General features: G+C 42.4%; 2 protein-coding genes across 2 annotated transcripts; both read left to right on the top strand.

The window, feature by feature from the left end:
• Positions 1–2,474: 2,474 nt before the first annotated feature.
• On the top strand, positions 2,475–8,767 carry hepacama (hepatic and glial cell adhesion molecule a). The gene is made up of 7 exons (XM_041941383.1): positions 2,475–2,574; positions 5,042–5,389; positions 5,674–5,955; positions 7,706–7,796; positions 8,027–8,094; positions 8,205–8,275; positions 8,408–8,767. The coding sequence occupies exons 1-7, from the start codon at positions 2,475–2,477 to the stop codon at positions 8,765–8,767; spliced, it is 1,320 nt and encodes a 439-aa protein (XP_041797317.1).
• A 4,386-nt stretch (positions 8,768–13,153) lies between these two features.
• pde9al (phosphodiesterase 9A like) lies at positions 13,154–22,397 on the top strand. Its single transcript, XM_041940770.1, has 18 exons — positions 13,154–13,222; positions 14,750–14,820; positions 15,054–15,131; positions 15,424–15,479; positions 15,948–16,002; positions 16,264–16,334; positions 16,439–16,526; positions 16,617–16,698; positions 16,788–16,862; positions 16,969–17,055; positions 17,175–17,279; positions 17,456–17,538; positions 17,810–17,966; positions 18,787–18,900; positions 19,196–19,300; positions 19,467–19,595; positions 19,692–19,787; positions 21,720–22,397. The coding sequence occupies exons 1-18, from the start codon at positions 13,154–13,156 to the stop codon at positions 21,756–21,758; spliced, it is 1,560 nt and encodes a 519-aa protein (XP_041796704.1). The 3' UTR covers positions 21,759–22,397.
• Positions 22,398–22,719: the final 322 nt, after the last annotated feature.

The raw sequence follows: 22,719 nt of genomic DNA, 5'->3' as shown, positions 1-22,719 counted from the left end.
GCGGTGTCACCAGCTGTAGAGATCAGTGGTTTTGCAAAGCCAGAGTGCACAGCACTTCCTTCTCAGGCTGACGTTCCTCCTCCGCCGCGCTCTCATAAATATCCTCTATGGGTTTTATATGGACCTATTCTCTTTTCTCCTACTCAGTCCCAGAGGTACCATGGCCACGTCCGCCTGTCTCTTTAATGACTGTGGGTGAACAATCAATAATCTGCACACCTCCAAACATAGCACAACACCCACTTGGTGCTGTAGATTGAATTCTGAGAGTGAGGTAAAAGACATATTCTCAAAAAAAAAAAGAGATAGAGAGCCTGAAAATCATGTTGGTTGGGGTCTTAATAGACTCTCATGAGGGTAATGTGAGCAAATCTGCAGCCTTAAACTTACCATGGCGGAGCAGAGAATCACAGTTCTGTCCCTTTAACAACTTGATAAGCTGAATGTGGACTATTTTAGGAGTAGATCATATGAAAGATCTGCTTGGTTGCTTTGCTCTCGTTCTCAGACAGCTTGTCAGTGAGAGAGAGAAAAAAAGTGTGGTCTCCTGGGTGATAATTAAAGATGAAAAAGGCAGGACAAACAGCAGGGGGCGCAATTATCTGCTTTCCAGTGGTTATGCCAGTGGCCTCGCCATCTTAGGAGATGCAGTATCTTTAATATGAAGTCGGTTACACAACTACAGCAGTAATGAGGGGACATAAATAAGAGGCCTTTATTGCCGCAGCTGTATAAACAACACCTTATAGATGACAGTGACGCTGTAAAATAAAGGAATCCAAAAGGTGTGATTGTAAAGTCTTGTTGTTGACTAAGCGGTTTCTGTCAGCACACAGTCGCCCAAACTGACCGAGACTCACAGGCCTCGTCTGTGCTCCCTCTCTCTTCCTCTATTGACTGGAAATAGTCCCCCCCTTGATTTAAGAGCGTGTTAGAAGATGAGAGGAAGAGGGAGGTGCCGCTTTTACCGAGGGCAGAGGTGGAGGGGAGAGTTCGGCTTTGATGGCCCACCACGCAGGAGCTTGAGCCCCTGTAGAGCGGTGGTGAACGGCAGCTGTTCCCACGTCCCCGCAGCTTTCCATCAGCCGTGCTTCCTCCTCTGCATAAAACCTCGCTTTGTTGTCAAACAAAATGCTCTTAAAAAAAACTCTAAACAAAGACGGCTTTCTCAAAGTGGGAGAGATGACTTATAATGCAACTGAGTCATCGGCGTATGCAAGATAATGCCCTAATCTCTAATAGAAAACGACTGATGTAACACATGGGGATTTGACACATCTGATGTGATAAAAAGTGGCAGTCCAGCTTCACAGAAATGACAACACCATGGTACACTGGAGCCAGGAGGAAGATCTAAAGCACTCAAATCATTCCTTCAAACTTTTGTATTTTGACCTTTTCTTCTACTAATTGCTTTTTATTGTCTGACTCCTCTTCTTATAGAGCGCCTGATGTTTTCCTTTCCTTTTACGTACACCTTTTGACCCACATGTTGCACTATTTTTTGTTTGTTTTTCACATGCATGGTGGGTATTCAAATGAGCAAAGTGCAGATAAAAAGCCACAACTTTAATGTCAGTGCCAGCCTAACACTGCTGCTGGCAGCTTCGCCTCCTTCCCCTCATTTCTCCTTAATGTAGCTTTTACACCACCTAGAGGACAAAGCAGGTACAAAAACTTTCTTGTTTCTGTGTTTCCTTCATGTGTTGCTCATATTAGCACACGGCCGTCAGATAGGTACAGTGCGCTGAACCCCGCTACACCTGACAGGCACTGGGTTGTAGCAACCAGCAGCAAAAAGCTCTGAGGCTGCTTGTGTTTGTGTCAGCAGCAGGGTTGGTTGCCCGGTGACGAATTGTGAGTTTACTGTGAGCCTCCAGTCCGGAGAGGGGTTTGCACAATGCGAGAAAAGTGGGCCAAAGAGGGGGGAAGTGAGCTGTTTTTCAAACTCAGACATTTCAGAGCTTTAAGTGGGCTGCTCTTAGTGCCGCTGTTTTGGCTGAAGCACAGTTATTCTTCCCAGCAGGAATTCTTGCAGCTCAACTCAATATTGAATTCAGCTCTTTAATGGTTTACTTAGCATGCCAAAAAGGGGGGGCAGCACTTTTTTTTTCTTTTTTTTTTTACAGGAAACTTTGAAAAATAACAGACACTTTAAGACAAACACCCGCCAGAAAAAAGCAAACACTATTTTCTTTGAGTGGCTTTCTAAAAGGGCAATGTGGAGTGGAAGACAGGAGCTCATCTACACTATGTCTCTGTCTCACACACACACACACACACACACACACACACACACAGTTGGCTGTTGTTGGCAGTGACTGGGGTGCTGTGAGGAGAGTGGGGCTCAGTGTGACCAGGCAGAGGCCAGTGTTGCAGGCAGGCAGTGGAGAGAGTGTTGAGCCGCGGAGACGTGCCCGGGGTGGATAAACCATGCTCACTAAGTGGGAGAAAGACTCTGCCCAGGACACAAGATGAAGGTGGAGAGGAAGACCTCCTCTACAGGCAACAGTTTTACTGACATTCCTCCACTACTGACGCTCTTTGGCCTCCTCCTCCTCCTCCTCTTCACAGGTAAGCCTGAACATTTGTCAGGGCTGTCCAGAGATTAAAGGATTCTCTCTGAGGCCGCGCCGTCTTTCAGCTGACGACAAAGCGAGTGGATTTTGCATCAATTGTGAATTTGTGACAGTTTATTAAGAAGCAAAGAGAAACCTGACTGGGCCCATTAACAGAAATCATTTCAATTAGCATCTTTTTACACTATCTTAGAGCCTTTGCTTTACCGTCTTTATTCATATTAATTCTGTGTCACTTAAAAACCAGATCGAAACTCGTATTCTTCTTGAAGTTAATCCAGCTTACGTTAGTCGCAGATGTTTTTTCTTGTCCTTGTGTTGCACGGGCCGGCGGCACAATGGATTCGTTCATGGGTGGCGCTCGATATTGGGCCTCCATCGCCCGCTCAAAGGAGCCTGGAGTGGCCATTGTAGGTGTGTGAGAAGGGGCTGCGGAGGTTAAGAGTGATGATATCAAGTTTTGTGGAGAGCCGCTGAATAGGGCCGGGCCTGCTTTTATTTTGAGTGTGGGAAGCTTTAGATTTCATTTGAGGGGTAAAGCGATGTCAGGAGTTTAGCACGCGGTGATTTGGGTTTTAAAACGTGTGATTTAATTTCACGGCCGTACCATGGGCCCAGTTTACCCAGCTGGGCCAGTTTTGGTGGAATCACTGGATCCTGTGTCAATCTCCAGCTTCACCAGTGACAAAGAGTTTCTCTCTCTCTCTCTCTTTCTCTCTCTCTCTCAATCTCTAGCTCTCACTCACTCTTTTTCGAGGGAGGAAACTAGTTCCAACAATCGTGCCCTTTGTCTTATCGCCTTGGCAACCCCTGTCAGGCGGACCAAATGGTTACCACGGCAATGAGGCGATGCCCTGCTAACTGCCTCACTGCAAAGAATAGTGAGCGGTGCAGACTCTCTCTCTGCTCCCTCTCTTCTCTGCTGATCTTTCTATCACTGAGGCCTAACAGTAGGACGCCCCTCGCAGGCATGCGGCCAATGTTTAGCCTCCATGTGTCCAGCTACAGCTGAGTTATAGGAACCTCCACTGTGAACATAATAGCTTTGCTGTGTTTGGTTTCCAAGACAGGGCTCTTCTATAAAGGATGAAATGCGGCTCAAACTGTAATACCTTATCCTGCTAGCCCGGTGGGGGGTGGAGGATAATTGAGGAACACAAATCAAAATTAGTGCATTGCTTGTTCACTGTGAGGGGTCACAGGGAATTGCTGGGGGGAGTTTCTGAGAAACAGATTAGTGATCAAGACGTGATCGACAGAGTGTTTGCATACAGTCAGCTGACAAATGCTTATATTAAAGCAAAAATGCATTGAATGTCTATTCCTCAAGTGTGAAACCAAGAAAAAATATGTTGGAAAAAGGCCTAAAGAATGAAAGTACTGAACTTGAGCTTGTTAAAATAAATGTCAGACTTATATGAAATGTGTCTGAAATATTATCTATACCTGTGAAATCAATTGTTTCATTCAAATAGCTTATGAAAAATCACGTTCACCTTATCTCAACTATTCAGAGTCAGCAGGATGGGATGTAACCCTGTTTAAAAAGTGTTGAGATTAGAAAGCTCTGTCTCATACAGTAGCACAAAGTTTTCGTCAGTGGTGGAAAATGTATTGGAAAAACCGTGGAGGCATTATGGAATAATGTTTATTTTCCTATTTCAATTAGCAGTGTGTACAAAGGCAGCCTCTGCACACTTACTGTATGTTGGATGCAAGTATTTATTTTAAATTAGATTCAGTTATTACATGCCTGCATTGGACCTCAGTGTGCAAGGTCTTCTTATTCCATGTTTGACTCTTTAGGCCCTCTTTTATCTTTTATCTTAGCTTTGTGTTATGAGCGTGATGATCCTGTCAGTCCTCAGTAATGTAAATCACCAATTAACAATAGGATAAAGTTTACTTGTAACATTATGGACGCATCAACACATATGTTCATGTTTTAACTGGTTTGAAGATTTAAAACCAGCACACTGAAGGAGAGACCATTACAAATGTTTGGGCTTGCTGCACAGTATGTTTTACAGGTAAAACCAAGGCCACAAACGAGCTAGTGACTACAGAAATTGAATAAATGGAGTGACAGGTACAATGTCTTAATGCATTATACAAGAGTGCAAGTCTCACAAACAGGAGTATTCAAGTAAAATGATAATATTCTATTTGCACTGGTTCTGTGTAAATGTACTTTGTTATTGCATAGGGCCACTGTATCAATGTCCTCCATGTTTGTTCTTGTAGTAATGGTAGTAATTAGTGTAGCAATAATTAGTGTGTTTTTGCACAAGTGCTCTATTCTGTGTGAATAGCTGATTCCTCTCATCTCTGCCCACTGGCGGAGCATCAAAGCTGCAAAATGTTTACTCTCTGCCCTCCAACGACCCCATGCTGTCCTTGTTTCCCTCTCTGTCTGCTATTCAGTTCCAGAGCTCACCACTGTCTCTTTGCCTTTTCCCCAGGTGAGGCGTCAGGGGTGAATGTGACCAGCCAAACCCAGGTGGTGAGGGGAACGGTGGGCAAAGAGGCCCTCTTGTCGGTCAGCTACTCCAGCAGCAGCTCAGACAAGCCTGTGATTAAGTGGCAGATAAAGAGGGACAGAGAGAAACCCATCACCGTCGTGCAATCCATAGGAATAGACATCATAGGGACCTTGAGGCCGGAGTACCGCAACCGCATCCTGGTGTTTGAGAACGGGTCTCTGCTGCTTCACAACCTGCAGCTATCAGACGCAGGGGCGTACGAAGTGGAGATCTCCATCACCGATGACACCTTCACTGGAGAGCACTACATCGAGCTCACTGTGGACGGTATGCAGAACCGCCTTCCTTTTAGAGAGCTGGCGTCTCGTATATTTCAAAACATCCGAGCAATCAGAGCAGGACACTGAAGAGGAGTAAGGAGCTAAAAGAAAATCAATACAAGTTGAAAATGCACAATCTCGCCCTAGAGAGTGTAATTGCAATACTGGAGTGTAGTTTTTCAGAACATGATACAGACTGATTCACAGTGTTGGTGGAGTTATTCTTATATAACTGGAGGTCAACCAGCCTCTCATACCCCCCTGTCTCTTTGTCCTGTCACCCCCCCTTAGTTCCCGTGTCCAAACCTTACATCCAGATGATGGCCTCGTCTGTCCTGGAGTACAGCGAGCACTTTAACCTCCACTGTTCCCACGATAACGGCACAAAGCCCGTCTACGGCTGGCTGAAGGGGGGCAAGGTGCTGACCAATGACTCGCACCTGCTGCTCTCGCATGACCAAAAGGTGCTGACCATCTCACGAGTCCTGATGTCGGATGATGACATATACGCCTGCACGGTGGAGAACCCCATCAGCAGCATGAAGAGCATACCTGTCAAGCTCACAGTCTACAGTAGGTGGCATGTTACACCGGTAGGATCTCAAGTCACATTATGATATCATAAATCTTAATCTGAAAAGTAATAACTAATGGATAAATTGAATGCAGTAAAAGTACAACATTTCCCTCTGAAATCTGGTCTGTAAGGTGGCAAACAAAAATAATCAAGTTAAGTACAAGTACATCAAAACTGTCACCTTCCAGCACTGGTACAGGTCTAACAAAGCAACCAATATGAAAATAATATCCTGAGAATCCAGTGGTGGGATGTAACAAGTCCTCAAGTACTGTACTTAATTCAAGGTACTTTTACTTTACTCGAATATGTCTATTTTATGTGACTTAACACTTCTATGCCACTATATATAATGGGTAAATATTGTACTCTTTGCTTCACTACATCTGACTGACAGTTTTAGTTACTACTCAGTTTCAAGATTGCAATTTTCAACCCTTCCTGTCCAGTGAAAACCTTGCATCTCAAAATATGTTGATTTTGAATGTGTGATTGAATGGCTTGATTTTGAACGTGTGTGATAAACTGAAGGACGAATTGTTCTTTTAAGGGTTGAGAATATTGTCCCGCTTCTTATATTGAATAACCTATTTAAAAACCTTTTGTATTAGCTGTAAAATGCATCGTGACAAAGCTGAAAACAGGCTGTTTTTCTCATGAAAAGTTTATTTTTTAGAGATACTACCCAACTACCCAACAATGTATAAAGTAGAAAAAATGAGCTCAACTTTAAACATCAGCAGTAAATTACAGCAGTAAAATGCAACATACACATTAATGCAGCAGTAATATTAATCCAAAAACATCAGATATAATAGTAAAACATGGGGGCATTTTGCCGCACAATACGTTTTTTTTTTTTACTTTTGACACTTTTAATATATTTAGCCCTCAATACTTAAATAGCTTTACTTAAGTAAGGTTGTGAATGTGGGACTTGGAGTGGAGTATCTTCACAGTGAGTGTTTAGTACTTCGAGTGAAGTAAAGGATCTGAATACTTCGTCCACCACTGTGAGCATCCAATTATGAAAACTACATATTTCAGCTCGTTGTTCAACAACGATCCATTTTCAGTAGCTCGCAGAAGCAATTATCATCACATGTTGACCCATACACAAGCATGCCTGCCTCTCGAACAATGCTGTTTACAACAAGTGCAAATCCAGGCTGAGTGCAGCAGTGTTGGCCCAGAGCGGCTGTTACTGGGCGCCAGTATAGAGCCGCGAGTCAGGCTGAGAGAGAGGGAGAGGCCGCCTAACCCAATGAATGGACAGTTATTTATGAGGACGGAGCAGAAAAAGACGGCAGGTGGGGAGGACGCTTTGCCTCAGTGGAGCTCAGTAATCCTGACTTCATTATTGCAGTACTGTGATGTGCTGCATGAAGAGACAACTACAGGCCCTAAAGCTGCTCCCCATTCCCTCTGCATGCACAGTGGCACGGCACAATGTCTCAAAGTGACTACCCTAATGTGCTACTTCACTGCAACTTATTCATGCCGGCACACTCAAAAGACTTGGCAAGCAATAAGAAAAAAGTCATATGTGCTGCATGCTCCATATCCCAGCAATGCCTCATCACAAGCTCACAGTCAAAGTGGCAAATATTTGTCCTTGAAGACGCAACTTCATCTAACCCTGCAAACCTACCTTCTTGCATTGTCCTGCTGTTATTGACACAAACTTCTCCATCTTTCTTTCTTTCTTTGTGTTCTCATCTACCTCTCTGTATCACTCTGGTTTAGGACGGAGCTCGCTATACATCATCCTGTCCACCGGTGGCATATTCCTCCTAATCACCCTGGTGACAGTGTGTGCCTGTTGGAAACCATCCAAGTGAGAGTCACTCTTTCTTCCTGCCCCTCGTTTCCCTCTTCTCCTTCTCTTTCTTCTTCTCTCTCTCACTGGCTTTTATATTGCCCCTGAAGATGTGACTAGAATCTCAAGTAGCTGAAAAGTGTCACTGCACTCTGAACATTTGTTAAAAAAGAAAACCTCGCTTGTGTGAACTAGCGTTTAGCAGCATGTCTGCACGTGTTTTAAGCTGCTTTTTTCTCCTGCTGTAGACAGAAGCATCGACCTGTCCCCCAAAGAGCTCCCATCTATGTGGAGCAGAGTGAAAACGGCCATGATGGTGCGCAAAAGTTAAAGCTGTTCGCCTTTAAATTTTTTAGCATATTGTAATTAACCTTTAAAACATGGCAGAATGTCAACCAAATGCTAAAATAAATATATCTTTTGCAGTTGATGTTGTTCCCAAACCAACCACACTTGGTCGAAGGAGTCCCATGCCGCTTTATGTTCTCAATGAAGATGTAAGTCACTCTTCCATTTAGCGTCTACCACCCTGTGAGGCTGTATTTAGGTACAGTTAGCGTACTCACAATATGCTAATATGCTGTTTATCCTGCTAATTACTAATTTCTAATTACTCCTTCTTCCTTCAGGAGACTCTGGAGCGTTTGGAAGAATGTTCTAGCAATGCTGTCAGCCAATCAGAAATTAGCATCCCTACCTACGCTCCAGTCCTTCCCCACTCCTCCAACAGAACTGAGCGGCCCATTTGGTCAACCCCACGCCGATACCCCCGCAGCCCCTCTCCACTGGCACAGCCTCTCCCTCAACCCCTCCCGTGTCCTCCCCTGCGCCCCATCCGCTCACCTGCTCACTCACCTGGTTCGTCCCCACGCAGTTTCAGCCCCATAAGAAAAGTCCGCCCCCCAGTGGGCATCCCAACCAGTCACCTGCCTGTGGAGGCAGAGTGTCCAGACCCTTGTGATCAGACTCAGTGTCCCCCCCAGCAGTGACAACGGCTTGGATGTATGTGTTCATTCTGTGATATGTACAGTACATGTATAGTTTGTTGGTTTCTGTTGCATCCCGCCGTGAGGATAATGGATTTGATGTAACAGGGAAGGAGATGAGTTCACTTGCAGCTAACTCTGTCTTTTTATTCCATTATTTATCATCTGTTTCTCTATGTATATGCACAGTATTTCTGTAGTGTTTTGACGTCGTATGAAAAGTTATATTCCGTCTGCCAGCATGTAGTATATCATGTATATAATGCTGAGACAGCAAAGGATTTCCAGCTCTGCCGTACATGTATTTTGCCTCTTCTGAATTGTGAATTTTACAAGGAACTTTTGATAAGTTCTCATAGTACATATCTAAGTTAATAGTTTCACGAAATGTTTTTCTTTTGAACAATTAAACCACAATTTGTATTCTTATTCAACATTAGGTCATCGTATAACCTAAGGTAATAAAACACTTTGAATAGTTTGTAGTTTGTCGTCAGTTTTGTAACACCACAAAAAAGTCAAAAAAAACATTCATTTTAGACTTTTGCTCTTTTTGATTTGTACAGTATAGTTTTATTGTCTTGCTATCAGTGCTTCACACATTATAATAACGCCACAAAGTACAATTGCTTCATCTTCTTGTGTTTTTATGAGGGAGGTCAGCGTGATCTGCCCTTCTTGCAAGTGCATGTAATTCCAGCTGAGTCCATTAGGTGTCGCCCACATATTTCTATTAAATACTGTACTGAATGCACGCTTAACAGGAGAGCTGCAAGGACATAGAGTTACTTGTTGTAGAGCAGCTGGCACACAATTTTAGAGTATATTCCGCAATGCTATATGTTTAATGGTTTGGGTGTGTTACTACCTTTTGATTTGCCTAAAGACGGCACCCATCAGCAACTGGCTGATTAATGATAAATTACCTCTTAATCTTCAATTGCTTGACATTCAAAGGTCAGCGAGGATCAAGCTAAAAAAATACACACAAAGAGTAAATTGTGAGCTATTTAAGTTTAAGAGGGGACTTTAAAGTCGATGATGTGTGATCAAGCAGGTCATGTTTACAATCAGTCTTAGTGTAATGCAGGCCATGCAATCATGCAGTGTCCACTTGAATTTCTAATGTCGTCTTATTGAAAATGGACAAACTGTGCCTGGAATAAATGGCAGTACAGAGCAATTGCTTCCATGTATAAGAGTAATAATTACTCAATGGGTTTTCCACTGCACAAAAACACTCAGGAAGCACAGAATAAAAAGGCCAAAATGATTAAAGATTAAAGGATGTGCTGAACTGGGTTCAGTTTTGAGGTACAAGCTTGTACAAGGTGCAAGGTCCATCACTATTATCAGTATAATGTGTCCCCTTCAGAGGTCCAGCTGGACATCTTTTGTCATGAAAATGTGCGTGATTTTATTTCCTGCTTTTATCCTGAAATGTATGTTCCGTCACTGAAGGTGTGTCGAGTCTTTTGGTTATATAAGCAAATCAGATCCGCCTGTTTTGATCTGGGCTTTCGGCCTTTGTTCTATTTGAAACACAATTTATTCCTTGGCACACTGACTCATGAATACACATACGACATCACGGGCACACACGTGCGCAGATGAGCGAGCATGCGCAAAGTGTCTTACAGTAAGTGGAAAACTAAATGTCCTCAGGTAATGAAATTGGTCTTTTTTTAGTTTGAAAATTGCTTTTAATCTATTTTGATCTCACATTTTTAATAGTCATGTAGTCTGTCCCCTCGTGTCTCCACCTCTCTTGGCTTGGAAGCCAAGGCAATAATTAGACTCTGGGGAGCCGGATCACATCTGTGTGCATACAGTAGTGTACCTGTGCAGGGGGGAGTGTGTCTGTGGGGGGGGGATAGGTGTCCTTTGAGTTGAATAGAGGTGATGCATGATGCTCTCCATCCCTAATTAATTACCTCCTCCTGCTGCCTGGTCGAGCCTTCTCACTAATGTCCTTGTCACACCAGCCTGTTGATGTGAAAGTCCCTGGGGAGGAGGTGACTTTATTGTTGGAAAGCTTATCCAACCTTTTGTGTCTAGGTTAGGACCTGCAGAGGTTCTTAACAGGTAGCTGCCTGTAGAGCCCTGCCTTTGGTCTTTATTTAGATCAGCTGACAAAAAAGAGAGTCCTGTAGCTCTTGGTAGTCCTACCAGACTTTATTTATAAATATTTACTTAATGTTATATGTACACACACACACACACACACACACACATACAAAAAGCAGTTTCTAGTTGGGTGGTAGCAGTTACATCTTAAATGTGTCAGAGTTTGATTTAAATGGCTGTTTAAATAACTGCCCAGAGAGGTCAAATTGTTCAATATTTCATTTAAAACCAAAGATTAGAGAAACATCCAAAAAACTGAGTAGAAATCTTTTTTTAATTCCTCTTTTAACCGATTAATCATCTCATGACCCCTCATATTGGTCTTGTGACCCTCCGGCAGAAGCCCGACCAGTGAGTTGGGAGCTGCTGGATTAAAATATCTGTCTCACTGCGTATAAAGTAGTTTAAACCAGCCCCACACTAATGCATCAGTGCTGACTACTGAATTGTTGATTTATTATTTTAATCTATAATATCAGTCATGGGTAGAAGTACTTTTGATACATACAGTACATTTATCTGATCATATTTCTGGACTTACTTACTTAAGTAGGTTTGATTTTGAATCCAGGGCTTTTACTTGCAATGAAAAAGGAATATTTCTCCCTTACTGTATTTGTAAGTATTTCTTCCACCACTGTTTTTTTTTTTTTTTTTTTTTTACTTTTTGACCAGATATTAGCAATAGCAAAAACTTGCATAAGAAATCATGTAATTTCAAGCCATATTGTTGATTTTGGGGCATAAAAATAAGATTAGTATGACATGAAATGAAATGCAGAGTCAGACCTTGTTTTACATGGTCTCAAATATCCTCCTTTTTGATACATATTTACTTTACCCTCTTCTTGAGCGCTTGTAAATTGTTGATAAAAATAAAACGCACTTGGAAATGTCCTCAAGTGGTCTGCTGAACTCATCTGACCAAACCATCTGCTAGATGTGCTCTCAACACCGGGGTGGATGAGTGGACAGGACACACACACACACACACACACACACACACACACACACACACACACACACACACACACAAACACACACACACGTACATAGGAAGCAAATAACAAACAAATACATATGAAATAAATATAAGGCACAGTCACACATATGTACATACAAATGGAGCAGTCAATGGCCGTCAGAGAGGCCACACTTGAAATCAAGACACACGTCGGTTAGAAGTGGATTCCCCCTGATGAGATTTAGTTTTCCCTGCTATTGCTGCTGTTGAGTGCTCTAATCAGTGCTTTGTTCGGGCACCACATGCCTTTTGGGCCTGTAAGAACTGCTGTTTTCAGCAGAACACAGGTATAATATGATTCTCTAGCCAGGTTTCAATCAGATATCTGTGTAGTAAACAATTTATCTTCAGTATCTGATGAAACCATTAGGGCTCATCTGTTTTTTTTCCTATGAGATACAGTGAATCAGACCATGCAGATAAGCAGTTTGTGATCAGCGCAGGTAAAAGCTCTGCACCACTTAAGACGTTATGGTTGCCTTTTTTTTTCCCTCCATAGTAACCGTCCCCTGGCAACCAGTCAGAGTGCCAGTGATATTCATACTGCTCCATACCCCTCTGGCTCCCTCACACATACCCTTCCTCAGCTTCTCCATCGCTCACGCCTTCTCCCTCTCCTCCCCCTGTCGCTCTCTCTCTCGGCATATGTGTGTTTTTGTGTGCATGTGAGTCAGCTGCATCCTCAGCACCTGGGACATTACCTCCAGTCTCCACACGGGAAGCTGCATCACTGACGCTGTGAGTTCAACAGGTCTGCTGTTTCTTGTAGTGATTTTTTAAAAACTGCACTATTTATAATTATGTTTTTGTGTTGTGTTGAAAGTGGATGTTTTACTATTTGATTGCATTGTGTATTGAGCAGTCTGTTTATGATTTTTTATAGTAGTTCACATTTTCTGTGATCTTCTTTTGGCATTTGCATTCTTTGTATTTGTCTTTTCTTGCCTTTTAACCGCATATTAACAACAGCGAATGGTGTAATTTCAAATTTGCTGACAGTTGTTGATCTGAGCATGCTCACCTGATGCTGATGTTTATGCTCTCCTTATGTCAAGATTTATCAGTTTTTATCAGGCATTGTATGCATGAATGTACTGAAGACATGTGCGTCCTCCCGCTATTTGTTTTTCTAGTGGCTCCTCGTACAGACACCCTGGTTGTCGGCTCTGCTGGTTTCGTCAATCAGGGCTCCAAGCCAGCATTTCTGCGGGTGTGTAAGAGAGGAGAGGGAGGTCAACATGGGCTCAAGCTCCTCCTCCTACGCCCCAAAAACCATTTACCTGGATGTGGATGGGAAAGTGCAAAAGGTGGGTCCAGTCCCAGTTTAAATGCCATATTTTTTTTGCATCTTTTTTATTGTTTACGCTGTAAAATTCTTTTCAGAGTGACAGATTTTGGTAATGTATTCCCTGTGTTCTCTATTTGACTAGAAAGTGATGCTTTTTCATGCAACACAGGCATCTTCCTTTTTTTTCGTGTAATATATATATTGAACATATTAAATGGGATTGGGCATAAATGGAAACATATACAGATTTAATATTTCAATGACTCAAACGTTAATGTAACGGTCACTATAAAACTGTATGTACAATGTAAACATGTTGTATTAGTTATGTAATTGCAGAAAATCAATTAAATTGTTTAGGCAGGTTGTTGTTTAGGGACTCATCCAGTAAATGTTTATTTTCATTGACTGATGGATTGATTTGCTTATTCAATTTTAAGGCATTTAGAGATTTAATAATGGATTTAATTATAAAACCAACCCTAATTAAGTTTAGCTATGGCAATTAAATAATTCTAGGTTTAATTCACCTTTTTGACTCACACAGCAGACACTCCCAGAGGACTAACCTCACCTGAGGAGGAGCTGAAAATAAATGATGATGCCGAGCGGCTTGCCTTACAGGTGTTACCAACAGAACCAAACACCTGCTGTTAATGGTTTACACACCAGCATTGATTTCTGATGCCTCACAGCTCTGGGCTGTACGAGCAAAACTGTGGATTTAGATCTATTTTTCCCCTTAAGCTTCAGTTTCCAGAAGCAGCAATTAAGCTATTAATCAGCAGTGATACAGGAAAGACAAAATAAAGTCTAACACTGATTTGTTTCCTCTTATTACAGCAGGGCAGCAGCAGTTCAGTGACCATTTTCCCAGTCGTGACAAATGGTTTCGGGCTCGAGTTTCATGCTCCGGCGTTCCGAACATACTCAGATACAGATAATGCAGCGCTTGCTGGTTTGGTGATGTAGAGTGCTTCAAGTAGAGAGCTGGCCATGACACATGTCTGTTGAAGAGCCCGGAGCCCACAGCCTGAGGCTGAACGTTTGTCTGCTACACCTGCTCCTTTCAAGATGTACGATCACAGTTTTTGCACAGGGTATCTGCACCCACCCTCTTTACGTGTGCTGTGCTAAGTCTGGGCTGATTGCAGGACGGACAGGGATAATGTGGCTTTCTTAAAGAGCTCCTTAACACTCACACTCCAGCTGTCCTTTTCACCGACCCTTACTCTGGCTTGTCTAAAAAACACATGACATTTGATAACCCTCCTACCCTGTCAGAACACTGAGGCCTTATATCAAAACCACAGCAGCTGTTTGTGTGCAGGTGCGCCTCTGGAAACCATGTAGACTCAAATTGCGCTGCGTTGGGTTTGTGGACCGCACTGGAAGTTTCCTCCTAAACATGTGGCATGATAATTAATAGCACCACCATGTGACCCTCTTACTCATTTCCATCATACGCGTGCAAATTAATACAAAATGAGAGCCTAGCTCGCATTTGAAATGTGAAACCAATTAAAGACGTGAGTTTTCCTCACAGGTGGTGTTCAGTCGGCACTGCAGCCCGTGTGACATCAAGGAGCTTCTGTGTTCCTCGTCTAACATTCCCAGGTTTGTTGTTTGCTCATTTTTGTATTCACACAGAGATTACAACAGGGGTAATGCAACATATACACATTTTTTCTTTATCAAATCCTTTCATAGAACTTTCATTAAAAAATGTCCAAATATTTACATCTTCAAAAGACTTTGGGGTTTAGTTTAATAGTTTAAAATTTTAAAGGGAATGTTTAAAACTCTGTATTTCTACTTTTCTCACCTTTCGTCTCGTCCTCTCGCCGCAGGAACACTGCTATCATGATGGTGGACCCAGAAGGCACCTTGGTCTCCATAGATCCCACTATGCCCACCAACTCTCCAAAGTAACACACCCGTATTATTATCAGATGGCATTTCTACAGAGTCACATGATTCCATCTTTTTCAAAAGGCTTTTTTTTTATAAACTTTATAAATTGAGAATGAGATTTCTTTTTTTTTTCTTAGAAACAGCAGCTGACAATGCAATCCCACCACAACGTTCATTTAGTAGATGTTGCAGAGCTTCAAACCATGTCTGCTATCTACACAACAGCAAAACCTCTTAAATTAACCTTGTGGTGAGATAGTTCTAACTGTAAATATTTGCAAAAAAGGAATAATAACTGCTTCTCTGATTTCCTCGCAGCTCTTTGTACAAAGTTGTCCCTCTGTCTACTGGACAGCTTGGAGGTAAGGTGTCAGTCACAGCTTTATTCTGCGTCACTAAAGGGAAGTTCAGTTTAGTTCAGTTCAGTTCAGTCCAGCTCAAACAAGCTTTCTTGCCATGAATGTTCACATTAAATCACTGCCAAAGCTAAATTACATGTTATTGAATAATTACGTTTCAAACAAGAAAACTAAACAAGCAATCCCAAAATAACAGACATTGTTTAAACACACACTTAATCACTTACAATCGCTTAACTACACAGCTAATTTCTCTCAGTTCATGACTACAGTCAACAGGTTTTGCAGCTAAAGCTGCACACTGACCTTTCTCCACACAGATAGGGCGGTTTCTGAGGATCTCACGAACACATGTACACGTGCACCGAACAACACAGCTGCAGTGAAAGTAGCAATGAGCTTGCAAATGCCAAACTTAACAGTGTGACTGCTGTTCACAATGGTCTATCAGGAGTGTGTTTATGTCTGCAGAGAAGGAGGACATGTTTCAGAATGTGCTGTCCCAGGTGGCTGAGCAGTTCAGCAGGTAATGCCTCAGCTGTTTATGTTATGTTATGGCCGAAGCCCGTCCTTCCCCACCCTCACACATACCTCACACACATACCTGACACCGGTGACTTTAAGCGATAATACATGCTGCAACCCATAGAGCAAGCTAAATCAGACAACGGCTTCTTCACCTTTTTCATTTATTTTTACAGGGCCCGTTCTGGACTTGTTGAACCATTCGAAATACATGTCGTTCTCTCATCATAGCCTGTTCTTATCATTTGCCTTCCTCTCACAGAGCCTTTCGCATCAACGAGTTGAAGACCGAAGTCACCAACAGGCTAGCAATGCTGGAGAAGAGAGTGGAACGTGAGTGCCACTGGTTACCAGTTAACAGTTTAGATGAAAGGATCCCCCAGAAAATCCCTTTCTTATTAAAAAAGCATGAAATGTATCTTGTCATCTTGTTTCAGTGGAGGGCTTGAAGGTGGTGGAGATTGAGAAGTGTAAAAATGATCTGAAGAAGCTACGGGATGAGATGACTTCAAGAGGTGGTGGCAGGTGAGGAAGAACACTTAAAACTTAGACATCAAATCATGTAAAATCAATGTCAAAAGACCTACTTTTGGACTTCTTTTCTTTGAAATTCAGAGTAAACTGTCCGTGTAAATACAACTTCTCAGACGACGGCAAGAAGGTCACTCCTAGACGAGATGTCCCCAATTACCCAAAGGTATGTCCGCTGGGACTGTCTTTATTTATAGTATTAGACAAAGCAAACTTCATAAATCTCTGATGGCTCTATTTATCTGGCATGTACAGTACACGCTGTCTCAGGAGACTGTTGAGGCACTCAAGAAGCCAACGTTCGACGTCTGGCACTGGGAACATAACGAGGTCTGTTGATGTTGCATGTCCATGACTTGTCCACGTCCCATTCCACGTCATGCAGGTGACTGATGGCTGAAGCTGTATTATGTTTTGTCTTCCTTTGTGGCTGCAGATGCTAAGTTGTTTGGAGTATATGTACCATGACTTGGGACTGGTGAAAGAATTCAACATGAACCCCATCACACTCAAACGTTGGCTGGTAAGAATACACCAGTAGAAGACGACCGATCACGTGGACACACTGTGTACTGCAGCGCTCGGACACTGATTACAAAGTCGTAATCAAAGGGCGTGTGGCTGTCATTCTCTGTCTTGTAGCTGGCGATTCAGGAGAACTACCGCAACAACCCCTTCCACAACTTTCGCCACTGCTTCTGTGTTAGTCAGATGATGTATGGCATGATCCACCTCTGCAACCTACAGGTATGGTGCCTGTTTGTTTGCCTTCATGAATGCAAGATATCGTTCAAAGGGATTATCCATCATGAATGAACCATTTCTTTCACGCCATATTTCTAAAGATCTTCATCATCTGTCTTTGAAATACCAACAAACTGATTGGACATTTCACAAAAACATTCATTTACGCTGTTGTCCAGGAGAAGCTGACCCTCACCGATATGGGAATTCTAATGACAGCTGCGGTGTGTCATGACCTGGACCACCCTGGCTACAACAACACGTAAGACTCACTATTCTGTCTGTAGGGGTGTTGACAGATAGAGCAATGCAGATGCCCATTGACCCCAGCATGTTTTGACATCCTTGGCACAACACAGTTGTCAATGAAGTGTGAAACTAGTTCAGCATGGAGGGAGTTCAGGTATGAAAACACGCTGATTCAGATTATCATGTTGTCTGAGCTTTGGGCAGGCAGGGAACTCTCTTATCAGGGAAGCTTTGTGAGAATATACAGTCAGTCGATCCATTCACCCATGTCATCCATCTATCAGGTACCAGATCAATGCGCGCACAGAGCTGGCAGTGCGCTACAACGACATATCTCCTCTGGAGAACCATCACTGCGCTGTGGCCTTCCAGATCCTTTCTCTTCCTGAGTGCAACATCTTTGCAAACGTGGATCCTGAGGCATTCAAACAGATCCGACAGGTGATACGTGCATGTGAAACTCTCATTAGTCCTCCCCTAATCCTACACAGTCTTCTCCCATATTTACATATCAATCTGAAGACTGTTCTTGCGACTTAAGGCAAGACACTACAGGTGAATAGAATCCAAATTTTGACCAATAGGTATCAGGTATTCTCCAGTTGATAACTTACTTACAACGACAATTCGTTTTTGTATTACCTGTTTTCTGGAATTTGACATTTCTATATTCAATTGATGTATTATTTTAGTAAACTTGTGCTAATTTGCACACAGAACAGGAATCAGAACTTTGGTTAAAGCCAGGTTCAAAATTCTGCTTTCATTTTGTTGAGTCAAAAGTTTTTTACAGTGGGAATTTTTCTTTTTTATAACTTTTATCACATAAATCAGAAAATTCTGTCAACAGCCATAAAACAATAACATTTTTGCTGTGTTTTTAGGACCAAAATGTTTAACAAAACAGGCTATAAATGAAATATGAACAAACCCTTCAGTTAAAACCTGCAGAATATAGACAGGAATATAACTGGAAATGTTGCTTTAGCTAAGTGCTACTGAAGTGGAGAATTCTGGCTCAAAGAATGAGAAAAATGAATTTTGTTGTATTACAAATGCTGCATTATCTATTGAATATGTGTCTAATTTGCATAAATATCTTGACCAGAAATCAAAACTAAAAATATCTAGATGTGTATTTTGCAAGTTTTCTAGCCTCTAGCCTGACAGAAGACATGTTATGGAAGCAAAATGGGCCAAGATCAAAAAAATGAGCAGACATCATGCAGACGTCTCAAACACTTTGGTCTTATGTCTCCAGGCAATCATCACCCTCATCCTCGCCACCGACATGGCCAGACACGGGGAGATACTGGACTCCTTTAAGCAAAAAGTGGACAACTTTGACTTCACCAACGAAGAGCATGTGACATGCGTATGTATACATTAAGCCTTACAAGGTCACGTCGCATCTCCGCCTGTTACTGTACTGTACATGCAAGATGTGACCTTAACACAAGCAGGCCTTCACCTGTTGAGGGTGCTTCAATCAGCAGAAATTGATTGTATTCAAGTAAGTGAGGAAGCAGTCACATACTATAAATACAGTAGGGGCTCTAAAGCAGGGTTGTGTGTATTGATGCTGAATAGGCGTCTTAATCCTGTGTTTTCTGTGTCAGGGCTGGGTGCTGCATGTGTGTTTGCTCATGAGCGTGTGTTTGTGCTTTCAGCTGAAGATGGTTTTGATTAAGTGCTGTGATATTTCCAACGAAGTGAGGCCAACTGAGGTGGCTGAGCCATGGGTGGACTGCCTATTGGAGGAGTACTTCATGCAGGTGACCTCAACCAGAGCATTCACGTAACTCCAGAAACCCACTACCAAAATCCATCAACTCAGATGAAGAAGGATGAAGGGAAAATACACCTTTGACAATAGCTACCCATAATAGGTGACATTTTCTGTATGAACTGAAAGCATATTTCCACTTATGTGCTTCCCAGAGTGACAGGGAGAAGTCTGAGGGTCTCCCCGTGGCTCCCTTCATGGACAGAGATAAAGTCACCAAACCCACTGCTCAGATTGGATTCATCAAGTTTGTCCTCATCCCGATGTTTGAGACTGTCATGAAGGTATGACGATGTGTGCACAGACGTGTTCCTTCATAAATACACACACACACACACACACACACCATTAACATTAGCTCTTACTGTGGTGTCCAACAGCTTTTCCCTCAGATAGAGGAGATCATGGTCCAACCTTTGAGGGACTCTCGTGACCACTATGAGGAGCTGAAACAGATTGATGATGCCATGACAGAGGTAGGACCAATTCTATCCTATCTATCTATCTATCTATCCTATCTATCTGTCTATCTATTACATGAACTGTGTGGATTTTGTAAAGCTGTCAATAGTTTGTAGGTGAAAAGATCAATGCCATTATTACACTTGTTTGTGACACGCAGGGGAAAACAGCTAGCCTGGCTCCGCCCAGCACCTCTCAAACTCACTAATTACAATGTTATGTCAGTTTTTTTAATCCAATGCAAAATCTGATGTACGCAAACAACAGTTCACCTTTTTTCACAGTGGACTATGTGCTGGTCTATTCCTTGGCTCTGACCAGCTGCAGACAAGTCAAACCAAGTCAGTTTTATTCATATGGCCCAGAATTACAAATCACAAATTTGCCCAAAACACTTAGCGTACGACACCCTCCACCTCTAGACTGGTCCCTGCCAAGAAATAGTCCTGTTCATTACCACCGTGGAACTGTGAATTCACATATTCATTTTTCTAATCCTCTGCCAGAAAACAAATAAGCTTGTTTCCCAGAATGACACATTTTTAGCTTTAAAAACACGAGAAATAAGTTTTGAACGAAACTCTTCCCTTTTGGTTCAGAACATACAGTAATTGCTACTGTGATGTTTTTTGTGTCAACAATCACACAGTGAAAATTTCACAATATGACCACAGGTGAGGCGGTGATCACAGGTATGAGTGACACTTCTTCGTGATCACAAACACGTCATTGCCCGTGTGGACATGATACATTAAATTTAGCTTGGAGCACACCGCCGGTCCAGCCACGATGGTGCTTACAGTACTGTGTAAGAGGTTGAAACAATGGCAGGATTACAGGCTTCCTGTTGTGAGAAGGAGGCATGTAGAGAACAAATCCAAGTCAATCTGCACTGTATCATTTAAGCTTTTCACCTGGAGCTACCAAACACATCATCAGTCATGCAATTTGTTTCACATGGGTGGGGTCACACACACACACACACACATGCTTGCACACACCCACCAAACCACTTGCTAACATAAAGGTGTGTCTTTTGTTCAATGAGGCACAGAAGAAAAAAACTGAAAATATGTCATTAGGCGGGAAGAAGAAGTAAGCTGTGCAGTGAATGAGTGCAGTGGTGTCTGTGTAAGTAAACGCAACTGACTCCTTGGTTGTGCCTCAGTGTTTTGTGTTAGTGTCATGAGTGCGCCCTGTCTCTGCCTCTCTCCGACCTCTCCACGGCAGCTCTCCTCTGTACTGAACTCTCTCTTACAAAGGCCAGACCTTTGCCAGTGTGCAGCACTCTCATCACTTTGGATTCGCCTCCTACGTGAACGCCAAGGAGCTCATATTGACTTACTCGCAAAAAGGGAAAGCAGCGGGGTAATCCCGTTCAGTCGGCTCCAGCTGAATTGGTTCAAGTGTGAGGGAAAGAAAGAAAATATAATGGAATGAAGCTCACAACAATTCTTAAAGTTCATATGAATATGTAAAAATCTTTTTGGAATATCATGACTTGGAAATATGACTTCATTTTGGTGGCACAGCTGAAAACAAAGTGGTGAAATTGTCGCTCATTTGCTTCTTGTTACTTCCTCTTTTTTTTTTTTTTACATTGACCAGATACAATATTTTCTGCACATGAGTTCAAACTTTAACCTCTTTTCTGTCCTTTCAAGTTGAACTTTTCCACAGAAGTAGAACAAAGTTGCCACTAGACCCTGAGTAGGTTTTGACTTCCCACGCAGGGAATCCAATTCTGACTCACAGCTCTAAGGCAACTTCCAATAGGCTTTATCTGTGGCGGTCCGTAACTGCCCAAACTTTTGGTGGTCAGGTGTGGTTTGTGCTGATCTTGGCACGGCTCTCAGTTCCCTCAGAACCTAGTTTTAATTTTCGTCTTTCCTCTTCAACATCCTGCTGCTTCTCTCTGCCTAATCCGGGCTCTGATTTAATTGCAGGGGTCTTCGTTCGTGATCAAATTCAGGAAGGACTTTTAAAAGCGCAACTGAGGCCTCGGTGAAGACGTTCTGCGCTGCGTTCTGAAGATGACAGCTGGATCAGGAGGGAGAGAAAAGAGACTGCTTGACTACATACTGATCTAAACTTAGGCATCATGGTGGCATATCTTGAACTTTGACTTAGACTTTTGCACTGGATGTAACAGAGAGGGACCTTGTGACCTCGCTGTATATTTATGGTGTTTATGTTGTTCTCCCTACTCTTGTCATTTCATAGTGCCTGGTGAGTTTGAAGGACCAGTTTCTCCAAAAAAAAAAAAAAAACATACTTAAAACCTATTTTAAGATTGATTATCATGCATTTAAACGTATACAGTGGCTGTAGAAGAGGCCTCATGGACTAAAGGTTCAGGAAAATATTTTCCGCAGAGAGGAAATTTTTTTTCCACCAATTTTCCAGCAGAAAAAATAAAATGGGCCAAACTGGGGTGTTCTCACCTCACCGTAGCAATAAGTTTTTGATTGTTATGGTCCGCTGGGTGTTTTCCAAAGAATAACGCCACACACACACTTGTTCACACACAATGAGCATTTCATTTAACCATCACAAGTCTCCTTAAACACTTTTTGATAAAATAAAGCCACAAAGAGGCATATATTGTCCAAGGTGTCACACAATTTGTCCTGTAAAAAAAGTGTTAATATCTCACAATACATGTAAAACTATGATTTGTATGTCTGTTCATCTGTCACACCCTGTGAGTCTTTATATATAAAGGTTATACAACACACATATCAGAGTAGCTTCTATCTTAAAGGACCAGTGTGTTTGATTTAGTGGCATCCAGAGGTGAGTTTGCAGATTGCAACCAGGTGAAAACCTGCTTCCGAGCATGTGGGAAAACCTGCGGTGGCTGTTAAGAAAGCGAAGAAACACACTCTCTAAGGCCAGTGATCGACAGCTGGCAGCCTGGGTCTCATAAATAGCAATGAATTCAGA

Source organism: Chelmon rostratus, chromosome 7 (genome assembly GCF_017976325.1).
Source record: "Chelmon rostratus isolate fCheRos1 chromosome 7, fCheRos1.pri, whole genome shotgun sequence".
NCBI classification, from domain to species: domain Eukaryota; kingdom Metazoa; phylum Chordata; class Actinopteri; order Chaetodontiformes; family Chaetodontidae; genus Chelmon; species Chelmon rostratus.
Note: the sequence above shows the minus strand (reverse complement) of the source record. Positions and strands in the feature narration are given on the sequence as shown.

Coding starts and splice junctions, on each gene's coding strand:
- hepacama (XM_041941383.1), top strand. CDS start 2,475: ATGAAGGTGGAGAGGAAGACCTCCTCTACAGGCAACAGTTTTACTGAC. Junction 7,797..8,026: donor GCCTGTTGGAAACCATCCAA/GTGAGAGTCACT, acceptor CTCCTGCTGTAG/ACAGAAGCATCGACCTGTCC. Junction 8,095..8,204: donor GAGTGAAAACGGCCATGATG/GTGCGCAAAAGT, acceptor TATCTTTTGCAG/TTGATGTTGTTCCCAAACCA.
- pde9al (XM_041940770.1), top strand. CDS start 13,154: ATGGGCTCAAGCTCCTCCTCCTACGCCCCAAAAACCATTTACCTGGAT. Junction 17,539..17,809: donor CACCCTGGCTACAACAACAC/GTAAGACTCACT, acceptor TCCATCTATCAG/GTACCAGATCAATGCGCGCA. Junction 18,901..19,195: donor ACGAAGAGCATGTGACATGC/GTATGTATACAT, acceptor TTGTGCTTTCAG/CTGAAGATGGTTTTGATTAA.